The sequence below is a fragment of the Giraffa tippelskirchi genome, chromosome 2 (genome assembly GCF_054371585.1).
Source record: "Giraffa tippelskirchi isolate mGirTip1 chromosome 2, T2T-mGirTip1v1.2.pri, whole genome shotgun sequence".
Lineage (NCBI taxonomy): Eukaryota > Metazoa > Chordata > Mammalia > Artiodactyla > Giraffidae > Giraffa > Giraffa tippelskirchi.
In genome coordinates, this window is record NC_137276.1 from 49,381,820 (window position 1) to 49,399,246 (window position 17,427).

Sequence of the window (17,427 nt, forward strand, 5' to 3'; positions counted from 1 at the left end):
CTTGTGCTTCATCCATTCCAGCATTTCTCATTATGTACTCTGCATATAAGTTAAATAAGCAGGGTGACAATATACAGCCTTGACGTACTCCTTTCCTGATTTGGAACCAGTCTGTTGTTCCATGTCCAGTTCTAACTTGCTTCTTGACTTGCATACAGAACTCCTCAAATAGAATAAGATAGACTTAGAAACTATTTCTTACGTGTTGCCCCATAGAGCCTGGCATACTGTTAAGGACATAGTAAGTTTAAGACAAATAATCCTGGCAAGCTGAGTTTGCTTTCTCTTATTGTTGTTCAGTTGCTAAGTCATGTCCAACTCTTTGCAACCCCATGGACTGCAGCAAGCCAGGCTTCCCTGTCCTTCACTCTCTTCTCGAGTTCCCTTTCTCTTGAGGATTGTCTAACCTACCCATGTTTATTAGTAGGAACTTGGGGATCCCATCATAGTGCTCCATAGAAAACATATGTAATTTTAAACTAAATTTAAAGTATTAATTTCTTGTTAAACTAGATTTTTTTAATCTTCATTTTTCCCCCCTTAGGTGTATTAAAACAAAAAGTTTGTAATATTTATGCAGTTTGGGGCTTGTGATTGAATTTAGAAGGAATAAATCTTTATCCCTTAAAAAGTTATTATACTTTATATAATAGAGTATAATAGGTTCATCCTAGAGCCTATTATACAGGGTGAAGTAAGTCAGAAAAAGAAAAACAAATATCATACACTAACACATATATATGGAATTTAGAAAGATGGTCCTGATGAAATTATTTGCAGGGCACCAATGGAGACGCAGACATAGAGAACAGACTTATGGACACGGGTGGACCGTGGGCAGTAAGGAGAGGGTAGGATGTATGGAGAAAGTAACATGGAAACTTAGATAACCATATGTAAAATAGATAGCCAATGGGAATTTGCTGTATGACTCAGGGAATTCAAACCAGGGCTCTGTAGCCTTGAGAGGTGGGATGGGGAGGGAGGTGCGAGGGAGGGGACATACGTGTACCTATGGCTGTTTCATGTTGAGGTTTGGCAGAAACCAACATAATTCTGTAAAGCAGCTATCTTCAATTTAAAAATAAATTAATTTTTTAAAAAAGAAATTACTCAGAAAAGGTTACTTCCTAAACTTTTCAAATCTTTAAGGACAAGTGTTTGATTGTCGTGTTATATAAAACAGGTACAGGCTATGTACCTTGAAGATATCATGGGTTAAGTTCCAGAGTATCACAGTAAAGCAAGTCATATGAATTTTTTGTTTCCCAGTATTTATAAAAGTTATGTTTACACTATACTCTTGTCTCTATTTTTTATTATTAATTTATTTATTTTAGTTGGAGGCTAATTACTTTACAATATTGTAGTGGCTTTTGCCATACATTGACATGAATCAGCCATGGGTTTACATGTGTTCCCCTTCCTGAACCCCCCTCCCACCTTCCTCCCTGTCCCATCCCTCTGGATCATCCCATTGCACCAGCCCTGAGCACTTGTCTCAGGCATCGAACCTGGACTGGTGATCTGTTTCACAAATGATAATATACATGTTTCAATGCTATTCTCTCAGATCATCCCACCCTCACCTTCTCCCACAGAGTCCAAAAGACTGTTTTATACATCTGTCTCTTTTTCTGTCTTGCATATAGGGTTATCGTTATCATCCTTCTAAATTCCATATATATGCATTAGTATACTGTACTGGTGTTTTTCTTTCTGGCTTACTTCACTCTCTGTAATGGGCTCCAGTTTCATCCACCTCATTAGAACTGATTCAAATGTATTCTTTTTAATGGCTGAGTAATAGTCTGTTGTGTATATGTACCACAGCTTCCTTATCCATTTGTCTGCTGATAGACATCTAGGTTGCTTCCATGTCCTGGCTATTATAAACAGTGCTGCGATGAACATGGGGATACACGTGTCTCTTTCAATTCTGGTTTCCTCAGTGTGTTTGCCCAGTAGTGGGATTGCTAGGTCATATGGCAGTTCTATTTCCAGTTTTTTAAGGAATCTCCACACTGTTCTCCATAGTGGCTGTACTGGTTTGCATTCCCACCAACAGTGTAAGAGGGTCCCCTTTTCTCCACACTCTCTCCAGCATTTACTGCTTGCAGACTTTTGGATAGCAGCCATTCTGACTGGTGTGAAATGGTACCTCATTGTGGTTTTGATTTGCATTTCTCTGATAATGAGTGATGTTGAGCATCTTTTCATGTGTTTGTTAGCCATCTTATACTCTGGTCTTTTAGGTGTCCAATAGCATTGATGTCTAAGGAAATGTACATGCCTTAATTAAAAAGTACTTTCTTGCTAAAAAAATTCCAACCATCATCTGAGTCTTCAGCAAGTCATAATCTTTTTGCTGGTGGAGGGTTTGAAATATTGCAGGGATTACCAAAATATGACACAAAGTGAGCAAATGCTATTGGAAAAATGGCACCAAGAACCTTGCTTGGTGCCGGGTTGATATAAACATTCAGTTTGTTAAAAAAAAAAAAAAATTGCAATATCTGTGAAGTGCTATAAAGCAAAGGAGATATGTTTGTGTAATTATATTAATGTCATATGAAGTACATAAATGGAAATTGAGTAGTGAATGGTGGAGAAGTGACCTTAAAACCTTTCCAGATAAAACCTCCCTTGATTTGTAGCCCTCAGAGCACAAATAAGGTTTCTAAACAAGAGCCCGTATGATTACATTGAGGCTTTTGCCTAAAAGCTCTATATTCTAAGTTCATTCTAAGGTTTTGGAATCCAAAGAAATATTCAGAGATGCTAACTGCAGTGAAGTGGAAAGAGTGCAGTCAACCACAATCCAGTATCCCTGGGAAGATTGATAATTTGGGGATTGATTTATATGGGGAAGGACAGGAAGGTCAGAGCTTAGAGGGAGTACTTCTTAATCATAAATGTAGGTATTTTAAATCAGCATTTAACATGTCACATTTTCCCAAATAGGTGGATTTTGCAAACCGTTTTGTTGGAGGTGGTGTAACCAGTGCAGGACTTGTGCAAGAAGAAATCCGCTTTTTAATCAACCCTGAGTTGATTGTTTCACGGCTCTTCACTGAGGTGCTGGATCACAATGAATGTCTTATCATCACAGGTTAGTTGTGAGACGTCTGGACAATGGAATAGTTCTCCATCTATGATGATCATGAAGACTAGAGGCCACTCAGTTATAGCTTTTCTCTTCCATGGGCATTAGTCCCAATATTTATTTTTTAAAAACTTTTTATTTTGCACTGGGGTATAGCCACTTAACAATGTTGTGATAGTTTTTGGTGAACAACAAAGGAGTTAGTCTTAATATTTCATTAATTTATACTTGGTTTTTTTAAATTGTTAGTTTCATTTTCATAATCTTGAGTAAGATATTTTATCCCTACATTTTCTTTCTTGGTTTCTTTATCTGAGGAACAAGGATAAAAATGGTTCAATTACTCTCCAGTTTGAAAATTTTATGATATAGTACCCTTAAAAAAGATGGTGATTTGTCTTTGAGCATGAATCCTATTACTATCCTTTTATTATATTTCCAGAGTGATTTGTTGTACGTCAGTATGAACACACTAAGTATAAAAAACAGTTGCAGTGTTTGAAGAGGGTCAGTACAACTGTGAGCATTATAGAAGGGAAATAAATCAGTAACCTTATATTTATTCTAATTTCTAATCTTAAGAGAAAAAGTATGGTTATTGTAGTGCTTCTTTTATTTACATTAACATGGGAGGAGGAAAGATGGAAACATAGTCAAATTTATACTTGCTGCTGCTAAGTCACTTCAGTCGTGTCCAACTCTGTGCGACCCCATAGACGGCAGCCCACCAGGCTCCCCTGTCCCTGGGATTCTCCAGGCAAAAACACTGGAGTGGGTTGCCATTTCCTTCTCCAGTGCATGAAAGTGAAAAGTGAAAGTGAAGTCGCTCAGTCGTGTCCGACTCTTTGCGACCCCATGGACTTATAGGCCTATTATCAGGATTTACAGTATTTTCCTTAAGTTTCTTTAGATTGTAATATCACTATGTCAGAGTATTTTCTTGTGTATAAACTATCAAAAAAAATGATGATTAACTCATAACTCTTAAGAAACTCTTAATCAGTCACTGTGGGGAAGTTAAGCCTTTTTTATTCAGGTACCTAAAAGAATATACTGTGTCATGTCCAACTGTTTGTAACCCCATTGACTGTGGCCCACCAGGCTCCTCTGTCCATGGAATTTTCCAGGCAAGAATACTGGAGTGGGTTGACATTTCCTTCTCCAGGGGATCTTTCTGACCCAGGGATTGAACCCACGTCTCTTGTGTCTCTTGCATTGGCAGGCAGATTCTTTACCCCTGTACTACCTAGGAAGCCCACCTAAAAGAACATTCCCGTATAAAAGCCATAACCAGCCATCAGTTGCTGATGCTTTTTTTCTTTCTGCAAAAGAAGATTCATTTCCTCTTTCAGGCTATTCCCACTTTGAGATTAGTGCAGGAGACTAACAGACTAAGTGTAGAAGGATTTGGTTGATTGTCATCCTCAAGGATTACAGTGGGATGAAAAAACCGTCTCCTGTTAGTCATCTACTGTTAGTTATATCAAATATATAACTCAGCTAGTCCATCTCCAAAGAGGTACATGACAGGACTAAGACTCTGGGGCCACACTGTTTACTTCAGATACATTTGTATGCAACCTACGGGGATGTATCTAAATTCTGTCCCTTATGTTCTGCTTTCAGGATTCCCTCTTTGTCTTTCAGCTGTTCTATGATGTGTATATCTCTTTGACTTTATCCTGTTTGGATTCATTGAATGTCTTGAATGTTTATATAAATTTGGTACATTTTTGGCCATTATATCTTTAAGTATTCTTTGTGTCCCTTTCTCTCCTCTCTCTTTCTAGGACTCCTATTATGCATGTGTTGGTTCAGTTCAATTCAGTCGCTCAGTCATGTCCGACTCTTTGCGACCCCATGGACTGCAGCACGCCAGGCTTTCCTGTCCATCACCAACTCCCGGAGCTTGCTCAAACTCATGTCCATCGAGTTGGTGATGCCAGCCAACCATCTCATCCTCTGTCGTCCCTGTCTCCTCCTGCCTTGTCTTTCCCAGCATCAGGGTCTTTTCCAATAAGTTATCTCTTCACATCAGGTGGCCAAAGTTGGAGTTTAGTTGGTACATTTGGTGATGTCCCATTGGTCTCTGAACTCTGTTCATTTTTCTTCATTCTTTTTGTTTCTGAAACTGGGTAATTTTAATTGACTTGTCTTTGAGTTCACTGATTCTTTCTTCTGCCATCTCTAATCTGTTTTTAATCCTTTCAGTGAAATGTTTATTCCAGTTATTATACTCTTCAACTATAGAATTTCTATTTGATTCTTGTCTCTATGGAGATTCTCTATTTGTGAGGCATTGTTCTCATATTTTCATTTAGTTATTTAGACGTAATTTTCTCTAGTTTTTTTTTTAACATATTTAAAACATTTGACTTAAAGTTTCTGTTTAGTAACTCCAGCATCTGAGCTTCTCAGGGACAGTTACTCATGAATACTTTTGTTCCCTGAATATGGACCCAAATTTCTTGTTTCTCTGCATGTCTCAATTTTTTGTTGAAAACTGGACATTTTAAATGTGGCAACTCTTGGAATCAGATTTTCTCTTTTCCTCAGAGTTTGTTTTTGTTGCTGTTTGTTTAGTGACTTTCCTAATACTGTGAAATCTATATTTCATGTGTAGTCACTAAAGTCTCTGGTTGGTTAGATTAGTGGTTAGCTAATGATTAGGTAGAGATTTCTTTAAATGCCTAGAGCTTATAAGTCACTCATTCTTTACCAAAGGGCTCTGTGTTTATGTTGGGGCTCACCCTCAACACTCCACCAAGTAGTTGACACTTCTTCCTGCTTGCATGGAGCTTCAAGATCAGAGTGAGGCTTGTTATGAAGATATACACAACTTACTGTGTTTACCAATATTCAGTCAATTTTTCTTTAATAAACACTTCTCAGACTGCTGCTTTTGGTTAATTCCCACAGTTCAGAAAAAAATGATTCTCACAAGTTTTACCAGTGTTCTTACTATTTTTATGGATAAGGAATTCTGTGAGGTTTTTATGCCATCATTTTTGTTGATGTGTCCTGATCTTTTAGAAGTACTTGTAGGTAAAAGGGCTTTCAACAAGTTATTCCACATTTTTTAGATAATGCTATGTTATTTTTTGTAATATCCTTGTGATTCTGGTGTTTTGGTAAGGTAACGCAAAAAATAAAAATTGTTAATTGAGTTTGTGGGAAGTTTAGAATGGAACTTCAGCAAAGGAATTTCTTCTTTGATAGAAACGCAGCTGTAACCTGAAGTTAATAACCTGAAGCATTTCATCCAGTATTCTGAGGCTGATTCAAACTGTACTAAAAGAGAAAGATAAAACCCTTTTATTCTCAGCCTTGTCTCAACTCACATACTGGTCATCTGTCTGTATTTGTTGTGTATTATGTATGCAGATAAGAAGGATGCAGTTAGAAGTTATTAGGGGACAAAAAGTGTAAGGAACTACAAAACAAAAAAATTAAACTGTCACAAATTCATTGTTGAGCATATGAATGCTTTGAATATTTATCTCAGACTGTTTTAGAGGGCACTGAAGGTCTGGAATGTGATCGTCTCTAGCATTTGAGTGTATTGAGTAATACTCCTAAAAGATTTTTAATTTTTAGTTATTAAGCTAGATTTGAACTGAAGACTCAGAACAAAATATTCCATTAGTTTTTTAAGATGAATTTATAAAAGATTTGTTAGAATGCAGGGCATTTAAACTCAAAGCTAATTTGTTCCATTTGCTTCACTTCTGTTGTACTAAAGAAGTAGTTCCTTGTCATTTCCCATTAATGTTTCTGTAAATAAAGGATGTAATTTCCCTGGGAATAGTAAAGCATTAGATTTTTTTTCTTCTTTAAGGATAGTTTCTCCCCAGTCTAAAAAAGCTTCATCACTCTGGAGTTATATCTGGTCTCTAACTTACCTGCAGCCATTGTAAAATAGATGGAAAATTGCAGATCCATGACTCACCTTCACATCTGTAATTACCTCAGGCTAAGGACACCTGGGGTAACTTTAACTCAGCATTTTCCCCCATATCCACTTAACTCTATTATAGTGCCTCCTAATTAATATCTGTGATGTGATGTTCCCTTAATGGAAATGTCCATTTCATCATCTATTTGATGTTGGATTTCTGCCATCTCCCTTCTTAGGAGACTCTTAAGCATGTAGTGCAATCTATCTGCCTGATCAATTCCATTCCTTCAATGATTCATCCAGGCTCAATGAGCTAATGGTTGTGACTGTGCTGCCTGAATCTGTAGAAGAGTTTGAGAAATTGGAAATAAATTAAATTTATCATCATTGTGGAGCATCTGGTTGGTATCAGACTTTTAAATGAATATGAAACAGGTCAAGCAAACAGGCAAATACTTTTATCCAGACAGTGTTATTTCTCTACTTGCTGTGATTCTCCCTGGAGCAGTCATGAGTTAAAACCTTTCAATAAGAATGGATAGAGGGAAGGAATTAAAAACTCTAATCTTCGCCCTGCTTTGCTTTCCCCCTAATGTTCCCCTAGAACATCCAGTAAATAGCTTCAGTACTAAAAGGTGTTACTGTGGTGCTGCGATACTGTTTTGATATTTCTGTGAGAACATAAAGAACATGCCTAGACATGAAACTTACTGAGCAGAATGTTGGTATACTTAATATAAAACCTGCCCTCTAGTGAATCAGATTGTCCCAAACATCACAAGTCCTTATATCTTTTGTGAGTATCAACAGAACTGATAGAAAGGACAAAAATGGACCCCATTGTTTATAGTACTGGTACTTTTCATTGAGTAACACTGGAGGTGCCCATCGCTACAAAAACAACCCTACATCACTGCTAAATGACACCAACTCATTGGGAAAGATCCAAATTCAGTTGGAGTTTGGCTTTTCTTATTTTTTATCAGTCATGGGAATGAAAGGCAAGTGTTCTTTCTGCTGCATAATCACCACTATGTTAATGATACTAATAAAAGTGGGGTAGATGGTTTTTGTATAAATCTTCTTGCTAGAGGCATAACCCTAATGGGTTATGTAAGTAGAATTTCTTTAATCTCCAAGTATTTTTTGCTGTGTTCATAAATTTTCATTACTACTAAAAGAAAATAAGAATTTTTCTTATTACTAAATCTAAGAACTCATAAAGTTGTAATAAGCTCTTGAAAAGATTTAAATGGGCTCCTTAAGTTTTTAACTTAGGTGAAGATTTATCTTTTAGCCCAAAGTCTTAAGGCTGTCCCTAGGGAGAGCTATCACAAAGGTCATTCAGTGATAAGGTCTGTCTCTTCTTTGCTGTTATCACTGTTTACCTTTGCATTTTCAAAAAAGTTTATCAATAAATTTAAATTTTAAACAAGCTAAGGGCTGTTGTCTTCAGAACAAACAACATAGTTGTGAAAGATGTTTACTTAGAAAACTCAGGATTTAATTTGTTGAGAGCAAAAACTTCTGTATGTACATTTTTGATTTCCCAACCTGAAGGAAATAAATCTAACTTTGTTTCTCTTAGGAAAGAAGACAGAAACTGTTCTAAAATGCAATAGAAATTGATCATTGGTATTTTATATGTTTCAACCACTTCTCAAAAGATGGGTGTTTATTTTCTATAATTAAGAGATCAGAGTAGACATTATTATTATTATTGCTAAGAATAATAAACAGATTTGTCCAGTGCAGGACAAAAAACATAAGAAGATTGTTCCTGTCTCTTTATTTCCAATCATGCCAATAGACCAGGTTTCTTTTCAGCCTACATAAATGGAGTCAGATGTCTTTGGTTTCTCTAGCAGGTGTGTCTGCGTGCTCAGTTGTGTCCAACTCTCTGTGACTACATGGACTGTAGCCTGCTAGGCTCCTCTGTCCGTAGGATTTTCCAGGCAAGAATACTGGAGCAGGTTGCTGTTTCCTTCTCTGGGGGATCTTCCAATCCAGGGATTGAACTCGTGTCTCTTATGTCTTCCGCACTGGCAGGCAGGTTCTGTACCAGCTAGGCCACCAGGGAATCCCTTGGTTTCTCTACTCTCTTACAAAGTCCAGTCTGATGATACCAAATACCAACTGAAGGTATTGAAGGATTTTAAATTTGTTTTATTTGATTTTCCAAGCAATTCTATGAGATAAACAATATAAAAATTATTGACAGGCTTGATTTTTAGATGTTGAAATGAAGTCCAGTGAGATTAGACTTTGGGTGATTCCTCATGACTCTTACCATGCCATGCTCTTTGTAAATGAATTTTTAAATATATGTCAATTACATAATACTTATCCAGATTAAGTATTTCTAGATTCATTTTAACCTCAATGTACTTCCTGTTTTGCTCGTTAATTATGTTTATGCAGCAAGTACTTACTCAACTGCTTCTGTATTCTTATATTGTGCATGCATGCGTGTGTGATAAGTCAGTTCAGTCCTGTCCGACTCTTTGATACCCCAGGGACTGTAGCCCACCAGGCTCCTCTGCCCATGGGATTCTCCAGGCAGGAATACTGGAGTGGGTTGCTATGCTCTCCTCCAGTGGAATCTTCCCATTATAAGATCTTCTTGTATTACAAGATGCTAATGTAGGCACAAACATTAGTAATTTATAATTCCTGCCCTTGAGAAGCTGTCAGTCTAGTGAAGAAGACAGATTACATTTTTAACAGTTTTATTGAAGTATAATTGGCATATAACAAATTAGATATATTTAAAGTGTACAATTAGGTAAGTTTTGACATATGGCTACACACATGAAGTCATCTTTTTGCCTGTGTTTTAATTGTTTTTTTCTTTTAAATTAATTTCTTTATTTTAATTGGAGGCTGATTACTTTACATTATTGTGGTGGTTTTTGCCATACATCAACATGAATCAGCCACTGGTGTAGTTGTTTTTTTACTCTTGAGTTTTGGAAGTGCTTTATATATTTTAGAGAAGTCTTTTATCAGGTACATGAAATAAATCTTTTCATTATCTTCAATGACTTTTGAAAAACAGAAGTTTCTAATTTTGAAGTCCAGTTTATTAATGCGGGTTATTGGGTTTTGTTCTGGAGATTTTTTTAATTCTTTCTGATTTCATTACTGTAGTTTTATAATAATTCGTGAAATCAGTGTGAGCCCTCCAACTTTGTTCTTTTTCAGAGTTGTTTGTTGAATTTATCTGCAAAAAAGCTTCTTAGAATTTTTAAAAATAATTTTATTTATTTCCTTATGTATTTTGGCTCCACTGGGTGTCGTTGCTTTGTACGTGCTTCCTCTAGTTGTGGTGAGTGGGGGGCCTCCCTTTGGTTGTGGTGCCTGGGCTTCTCACTGTGGTAGCTTCTCTCATTGTGGAGCGTGGGCTCTAGGCACACAGGCTTCAGTAGTTGCGACTCACCGGCTTAGTTGCTCCGCAGCCTGTGGAAATCTTCTTAGACCAAGGATCAAACCTGTGTCCCCTGTATTGGCAGGCGGATTGATGGCTAAGTAATATTTCAGTGTGTGTGTGTGTATGTATGTATGACATCGTCTTTTATCAATTCATCTGTCAGTGAACATTTAGGTTGTATCCATGTCTTAGCTATTGTAAACAGTGCTGCTGTGAACCTAAGGGTGCATATATCTTTTCTTTGAATACACTTGTCACACATTCTTTAAACTGGGACAGTTTCTCAACCTTGTGTTTGTTCACCTTGATATTTTTAAAATATGTAAGCCAGTTACTTGGTAGAATATCTCTTTTGGGGGGTTGCCCAATGTTTTTTCATAATTATATTCAGTTTATTCATTTTGGTAGGAACCCTGCTGAAGTATGGGCTTCCCTGATAGCTCAGTTGGTAAAGAATCCACCTGCAGTGCAGGAGACCCCAGTTCTATTCCTGAGTCGGGAAGATCCACTGGAGAAGGGATAGGCTACCTACTCCAGTATTCTTGGGCTTCCCTTGAGGCTCAGCTGGTGAAGAAATCTGCCTGCAGTGCAGGAGACCTGGGTTCAATCCCTGGGTTGGGAAGATCCCCTGGAGGAGGGCATGAGAACCCACTCCAGTATTCTGGCCTGGAGAATTCCATGGACTGTATAGTCCATGGAGTCACAAAGAGTTAGATACAACTGAGCGACTTGCACTTTGCCACTGAAGTATATCTTTTGAAGAGAAAAGTAGGACCATAAAATCCACATACAACTTACACGCGTAGATAACTTACAAGTTAGCCCTTTGAATACATGTTTCCTTCACTTATGGGGACCACAATCTATGGATTCAATCAATTGAAGATTGTATAGTACTGTAACATTTACCATTGAAAAAAATCTACAGTGTAAGGGCACGCATGCAATTCAAACCCACGTTGTTCAAGAATCAACTGCACTAAAAATAGCATTAATCTTAGTTCTCAGTGTTGTCTTGTTTCTCTTCTTTTTTAATACGTGAAAAGGGTTGTCTTGCTCAAGGTTTTCAGCTTTTAATTTTACTGTTTTTTTGATTCTTACAAGCAATTATTGAATTGACCATAGAAGTTGGAATGAGCTTATTTAGTTAAATAGTAGAACACTGTTGACACCATCCTTTTTGATATGTTCGGGTCCCATGAATTAGAAGTCTGTGTTAAATGCCAAGCTTGGTACCTGTTGTTATCAGATGTTAATTATGCTTTTCTCCCTCCCTGTCTTCTCATGCATAATATCCTGGTTTTACAAAGCCCTTTGAAGTACTTTGCCTATTGATAGGCAAATCCTAAATTTAATCTTATTGATACTTTTCTTAAGGAATGTTTTTATGTAAAATTTATTTTCTCAACAATGCAAATTAAATATTGCCAAGAGATTACTGACACTGAAGACAGTGGACTTTTATAAAACACTATCTTTATGTACTCATAAAAGAAAAAATGAATATGACAGAATATTTTATTTTCTTGGTGATTGGACCATTCATTCACTGTACGTTAAATATTGTGGTTGCTTCTGGAAGCATCATTTTTTTCTTCATGTGAAATAATAAGTCATTAAGACTAGTGGGGTTTTTTATCTGCTTGTTTGTGTGTTTCTTAACAGAGACCCTTTAGAAGGTATAATTTTTAAGAAATATTTTTTCTGAAAAATAATAGTGGCAGATTATTTGTTTCAGGTGCTGAACAGTACAGTGAATACACAGGCTATGCCGAAACATACCGTTGGGCCCGGAGCCATGAAGATAGGAGTGAAAGGTGAGTTCATTTCTACTTTAGTATCACATGGCCAGAAGCTAAGGAATGTGGGCTTGACCCTGGTACATTCTGTCTTCCATCTACTCTTACTTCAGAAATATAATTTTCTTCTTAAATTCAATAGTACAGGTTCACTAGTAGTTAAAACAGATTCACCATCTCTATAGACTCAGAGAAGAACAGAAAGAAAAGCCAGATATCTAAACCAAGACCAGGAAAGGCACAACTCTCTACAGGTGTCTCTGCTGCTAATTGTAAGCATCCAGTGAAGGTTAACTTCCAACAACAAACTTTTTTCGAGTGGATTCTAATTACAACTTAAAGCCTTTAAACAGCTTTTTTAGTTGTCTTTAACTTCTGTGAGATTAGGTAAGTGGGGGAATCTATGTTGCGACAGTTTGCCTAATACCACAAAACGGTTGCTAGCAGAACCTATGGTGAACTTTGCTGATGCTGTCTCTTGTTTCTTATTGAAATACATTTTTACACTTTGACATATTTGCTTCCCCAGAGGCAAAGTTTTATTGAAAACGTGTGTGTGGCAAATGTGTGTGTGTTTCAGTGGGAAGAGCCATTGTGGTAGAAAGAATCAGCCACCGCCCTTGTAGCCATACAGCCTTATTCTTTGTAAGATCGCAAGTCCAGTTGCTAGTCTTTCTTTGTTTTGGATAAAATATATGGCTGCAACAGTTACTTAGGTGGATTTTTAATTCTTTATAATTATTTACAGACTAGCACGAAGGCTTCTGTTGCTGTTCCTCAGTGTGAAGCATTGACAGGAATATCATTATATGCATGTTTATAAAGAGATGAATATTTAGAATTTCATGTTTCCAAATCACCATCTCATCCAACTTTTCTTGTCTCCACAGGCAAATTGTTATTGTTTGCTTTGATTTCTTTGCCTTTTTAAAAATAATTTTGTGCACTCAGCAGTTGAGCATAGCAGGTAGAATTTTGTATTGAATTGTTACACTTTTTTTCCCACAGCACTTGACTTGTTGGGACTAGTTTTTGGACAATATATGGTGATGTTACAAACTCAGTGACTTAGAGCAGTTCTTCCAGAACAGAGGAGAGAGCTCTTGTCCAGATACAAAGGCCAGGTCTTTAGTGTTGGGAGGAAAACAAAGAACTAAATCCCTTTGGTTTACCTACTAAATCTTTTAACCTCACTGTTAATGATGTATCTGTCTACAGTATGGTCTGTCTTTTCATTTTACTGCTTAATGCTTGGTACTCCACAATACATGTGCCTTGGACTTCCTGATTTGCTGAGATATAAAGCCATTGGTTTGTTTGTTTGTAACATATTAACGCCGCCCAAGTCTCTGAAACCTGCCCTGGTGGGGGTTGTTGTTTGGTGAGTACCTTTCCCCATCTCTCCTCTCCCCAATCTGTCCTGCCCCAGGGACGACTGGCAGCGGCGCAGCACTGAAATCGTCGCCATCGACGCCCTTCACTTCAGACGCTACCTCGACCAGTTTGTGCCTGAGAAAATCAGACGTGAGCTTAACAAGGCCAGTAACCTTATTTCTTCGTTCATCTGGCAGCTGTATCTATTTACTGCCATTTTATTAATGCTGAAATTAATGCTTTCTGGTAATTCTTGCAGTGTTAGTACGTCTGCCCACAGCTCTCCTGATTTAATGGGTCTGTCAGCTTGTACAGGATGTACTTTCCATTTTGTAATTGTTTGATTACTGATGCCAGATAGACTGTTGCTTGATACTAAGCCCCACACATGCATTTATCTCATCAAGTACATTTAGCTGCTTTGGAACATTATCATTGTAAAACAATATAGAAATGAATGAACCTGAAAGTTTTTTTCAGACCTACCCAGTGACACTTTCTCTGCAAGGTATGCTATCAGGATTAAAACAGACAAACCATGAAAGTCAAGTCATTGTTGTTCTCATATTGGTAAGAGTCATGTAAATTATTTATTTGGTAATTTGACATATTTATGATGGAATATGTGGCTTTCTGTGCTTAGTTTTATCTCCTGTAATCATTTTCTTTTTTTGTGTTACAGAAATATAAAAATGAGCTAGACCTATTGTTAGTTCAAATTTTTACTAGTTAATCATAATAAATAAACTAACATATAATAGTGTTCTAATTCTATTCTCTAGGTAGATAGGGCCTTACCAAAACTATTGATATTTTCTTTAGTTCCTCAAATTACTGTCACAGCCAAGACTGACCCAATTCTGAAAACCATTTTTTAACTTCCATGAATAGGATTTGGTCATGAAATTCATTATTAAGATAATAAGGCTTGTGGTTTTGCATGACTCCCATGTGCCAGTCCCTACACAGACTTTTGGTAATGACAGCCCACTGGGTGTACCAGTGCAAGGGAGTTGGGAGTGCTGTTGGACTGGCATGTGTGGCCCTCAGTATATCATCTTCACATCTTTTCCCTGGGTCTAACCACAGGAATGGCCTCTGTGGTGCTTTGCTAATCCCAGCTCAAGTGCCTTACCTTTCATGTTGTTATTAGTAAAATAACCAAATAATCCAGAAAGGCTTTTACTGTGCTTAAAACGTAGGGGATATCTCCAATATAATTACATTTATTATCTTATATCCTAATGTATTTGAGAATCTAATTTGCTGTTGAACATATTTTTAAAGTATACAATTAGGTTATTTTAACATTTGAAGTTCTGAAAGGAATCCCATAAAAAGTTTGAAGAGTAAATGCATTATTTTCCAAAATTGAACTTACACACAGATTCCATTTTTCTTTAAATAATTCCTCAGAAAAGCTGTCCAAAAAGACTGTTCTTTGATATATCAACAGTTATAATTTCTCTTTTATCTGACTCATGATACTAAGGAATATCTTTTAGGTACCTTTTAAATGTGAGCCTGCTTTCACTGTGTAAACTTTTGCCTTAAAGCAGTTGTTTCCAAGCACATGATGTTTTTATTACATAGCATATCAAGTAGAATAAGATTTATATTTAGCTTTTCATCAAAAGTGTTTGTGAATGTGTCACATGCTCATTGATAGTAGAAGACATTTATAATCTTGGGTGTGGGGGTCCTAGGATACCAGGGAGGCCCTAATGCAATCTAACTAGTATCCTTATAAGAAGAGATTAGGGCATACAAAAAAGCCAGAAAAAATTAAGAGTGCATGCCCACAGAATAAATATCATGTGTGGGTCTACATGAAGGTGACCGTCTGCACACCAAGGAGAGAGGTCTCAAAAGAAACCAAACATGTTGACTCCCTGATCTTGAACTTCTAGTCTCCAAAACTGAGAAAAGTAATGTCTGTTGTTTTAGTCACATAGTCTGTGTGGTACTTTGTTATGGCAAGAAATATATGAAAAGTTTCGAGAGACATGTATGAAAAGGAAATGTATTTAACCATTATTGTACATTAACACACATTTCAAGGTTCTTTTTTTTTATGGATAATATTTATATTCCCACAAATACTTTCCTGCAGGAGCTGGATCATTCACTTTTACAAATATAACCCTCGACATAAATAAATATTCTCATTTTAATTCCCCATGGCTAACCGATGACACCACAACTTGGAGAGCATACTAAATTAAATGTTTTACATCTCACTATGTTTTGTAAACTTAGGTTTAAAGCAGAACTCTATATTAAATCGCTTCAGAGATAACTTGTACAGTGCTATTTTTTTTTTTGTATGCCAGAAAGAAACTAGACAGGAACAGAAAAACTCCATTTTTCCAAATGAAGCAATAGACCAGTTTTCACCATCAGAATTCAGTGTGGATCTCTGAACTCTAGGGGGCTTTGCTACTTTTAAGCATTACTCAAGCTTCCCAGGTTGTGCAGTGGTAAAGAATCTGCCCGCCAATGCAGGAGACATGGGTTGAGTCCCTGGGTTGGGAAGATCCCCTGGAGGAAGAAATGGCAATCCGCTCCTATATTCTTGCCTGGAAAATTCCATGGACAGAGGAGCCTAGTGGACTATAGGCCATGGGGTTGCAAAGAATCAGACAAAACTGAGAGACTGAGGACATAAACACACCACAGATAACAATTGATAGGCAATCCCACAAAGTGCTTTATTATCTCTGGAAACAATTGACTCTATCCAGGCTCCTCCTATGCTATTAGACCCACATCATGACCCACAAGAAGAGTTGCTTTTAAAGGGAAGAGTCAGACTCCTTTTATCTGACTGATACTGTGAAGCTGTGTTTTAAACTTGTAAGAGATCAGCTAGGTAACATTCTCCAGGAGAACTATCTTTGGATTGGAAAGATTTATGACTCCAGGTTGCAGAAGTGGCAAATAGCTCAGCAAAGGAAGAAAGAAATCATCTGTGGAAAGTTGTGTTTAGCCGTGTTAGACTCAATCCAGTAAGATTAAGTAACGAATATATTCCATGGAGTCATCTGGATCAGAAATTTAACAAAGTGAGGAGACCACCTGGGCAGGAAGTCACCTGTGCCATGATCTTAGTTTTCTGATTGTTGAGTTTTAAGCCAACATTTTCACTCTCCTCTTTCACTTTCATCAAGAGGCTCTTTAGTTCTTCGCTTTCTGCCATAAGGATGGTGTCATCTGCGTATCAGGTTATTGATATTTCTCCCGGCAATCATTATTCCAGCTTTTAAAAACTGATTTTGTTGTTTTTGTTATTATCACCAAATTCAGGAGTGGATTGTTACAGTGCTTGATTAACAAAACTGATCAGTACTTGCTGTTGATAGATAGTTCAAAGAAGTTCAACATCTGATCATTTTTAATTTTTTCTTCAAGTCTGTGTTACTTTTCAGGAATATTGGTTCAAAATATATCATTTTTAGTGAGTTTTCCCTTCAGTTTCTCAATGTATAGAATCAGAATAACCATAGAAATATATAATCTAATCTCTGATTTCATACATGGCAAATCTAAGGTCTAAATGATGTTTTCATTTTATATTGCATCTTGAAAAGGCAACATCTAATAAGGTTACAATTAAAGACAAAAAATCATCTATAATTTTACCTTTCAAATAATTGTCTTCATTTTTGTAGGACTTTCCACATAAATATTGTTTCATATAAATGTGTTCAAAAGTGACATAAATATTGTATTTATTTTGTTCAAAAGTGACATAAATATTGTATTTATTTAATTTATCCATAATTATATTTTCATACTTTCTAATGATCTTCACAATAAT

The 17,427-nt window shown here is 36.7% G+C and overlaps 1 protein-coding gene across 5 annotated transcripts in view; it reads left to right on the top strand.

Annotated features, from left to right (window-relative positions):
* Positions 1–17,427, top strand: part of PARG (poly(ADP-ribose) glycohydrolase) — a 123,400-nt gene that overhangs the window by 84,355 nt on the left and 21,618 nt on the right. For 4 of the 5 annotated variants that reach the window (XM_081561240.1, XM_081561256.1, XM_081561248.1 and 1 more), the window contains 3 exons: positions 2,965–3,112; positions 12,173–12,251; positions 13,663–13,771. In XM_081561240.1, the coding sequence (XP_081417366.1) occupies positions 2,965–3,112; positions 12,173–12,251; positions 13,663–13,771 (336 nt within the window). Of the gene's footprint in view, positions 1–2,964; positions 3,120–12,172; positions 12,252–13,662; positions 13,772–17,427 lie in introns of all 5 variants that reach the window. The other variant, XR_014074267.1, reaches the window with a different exon arrangement.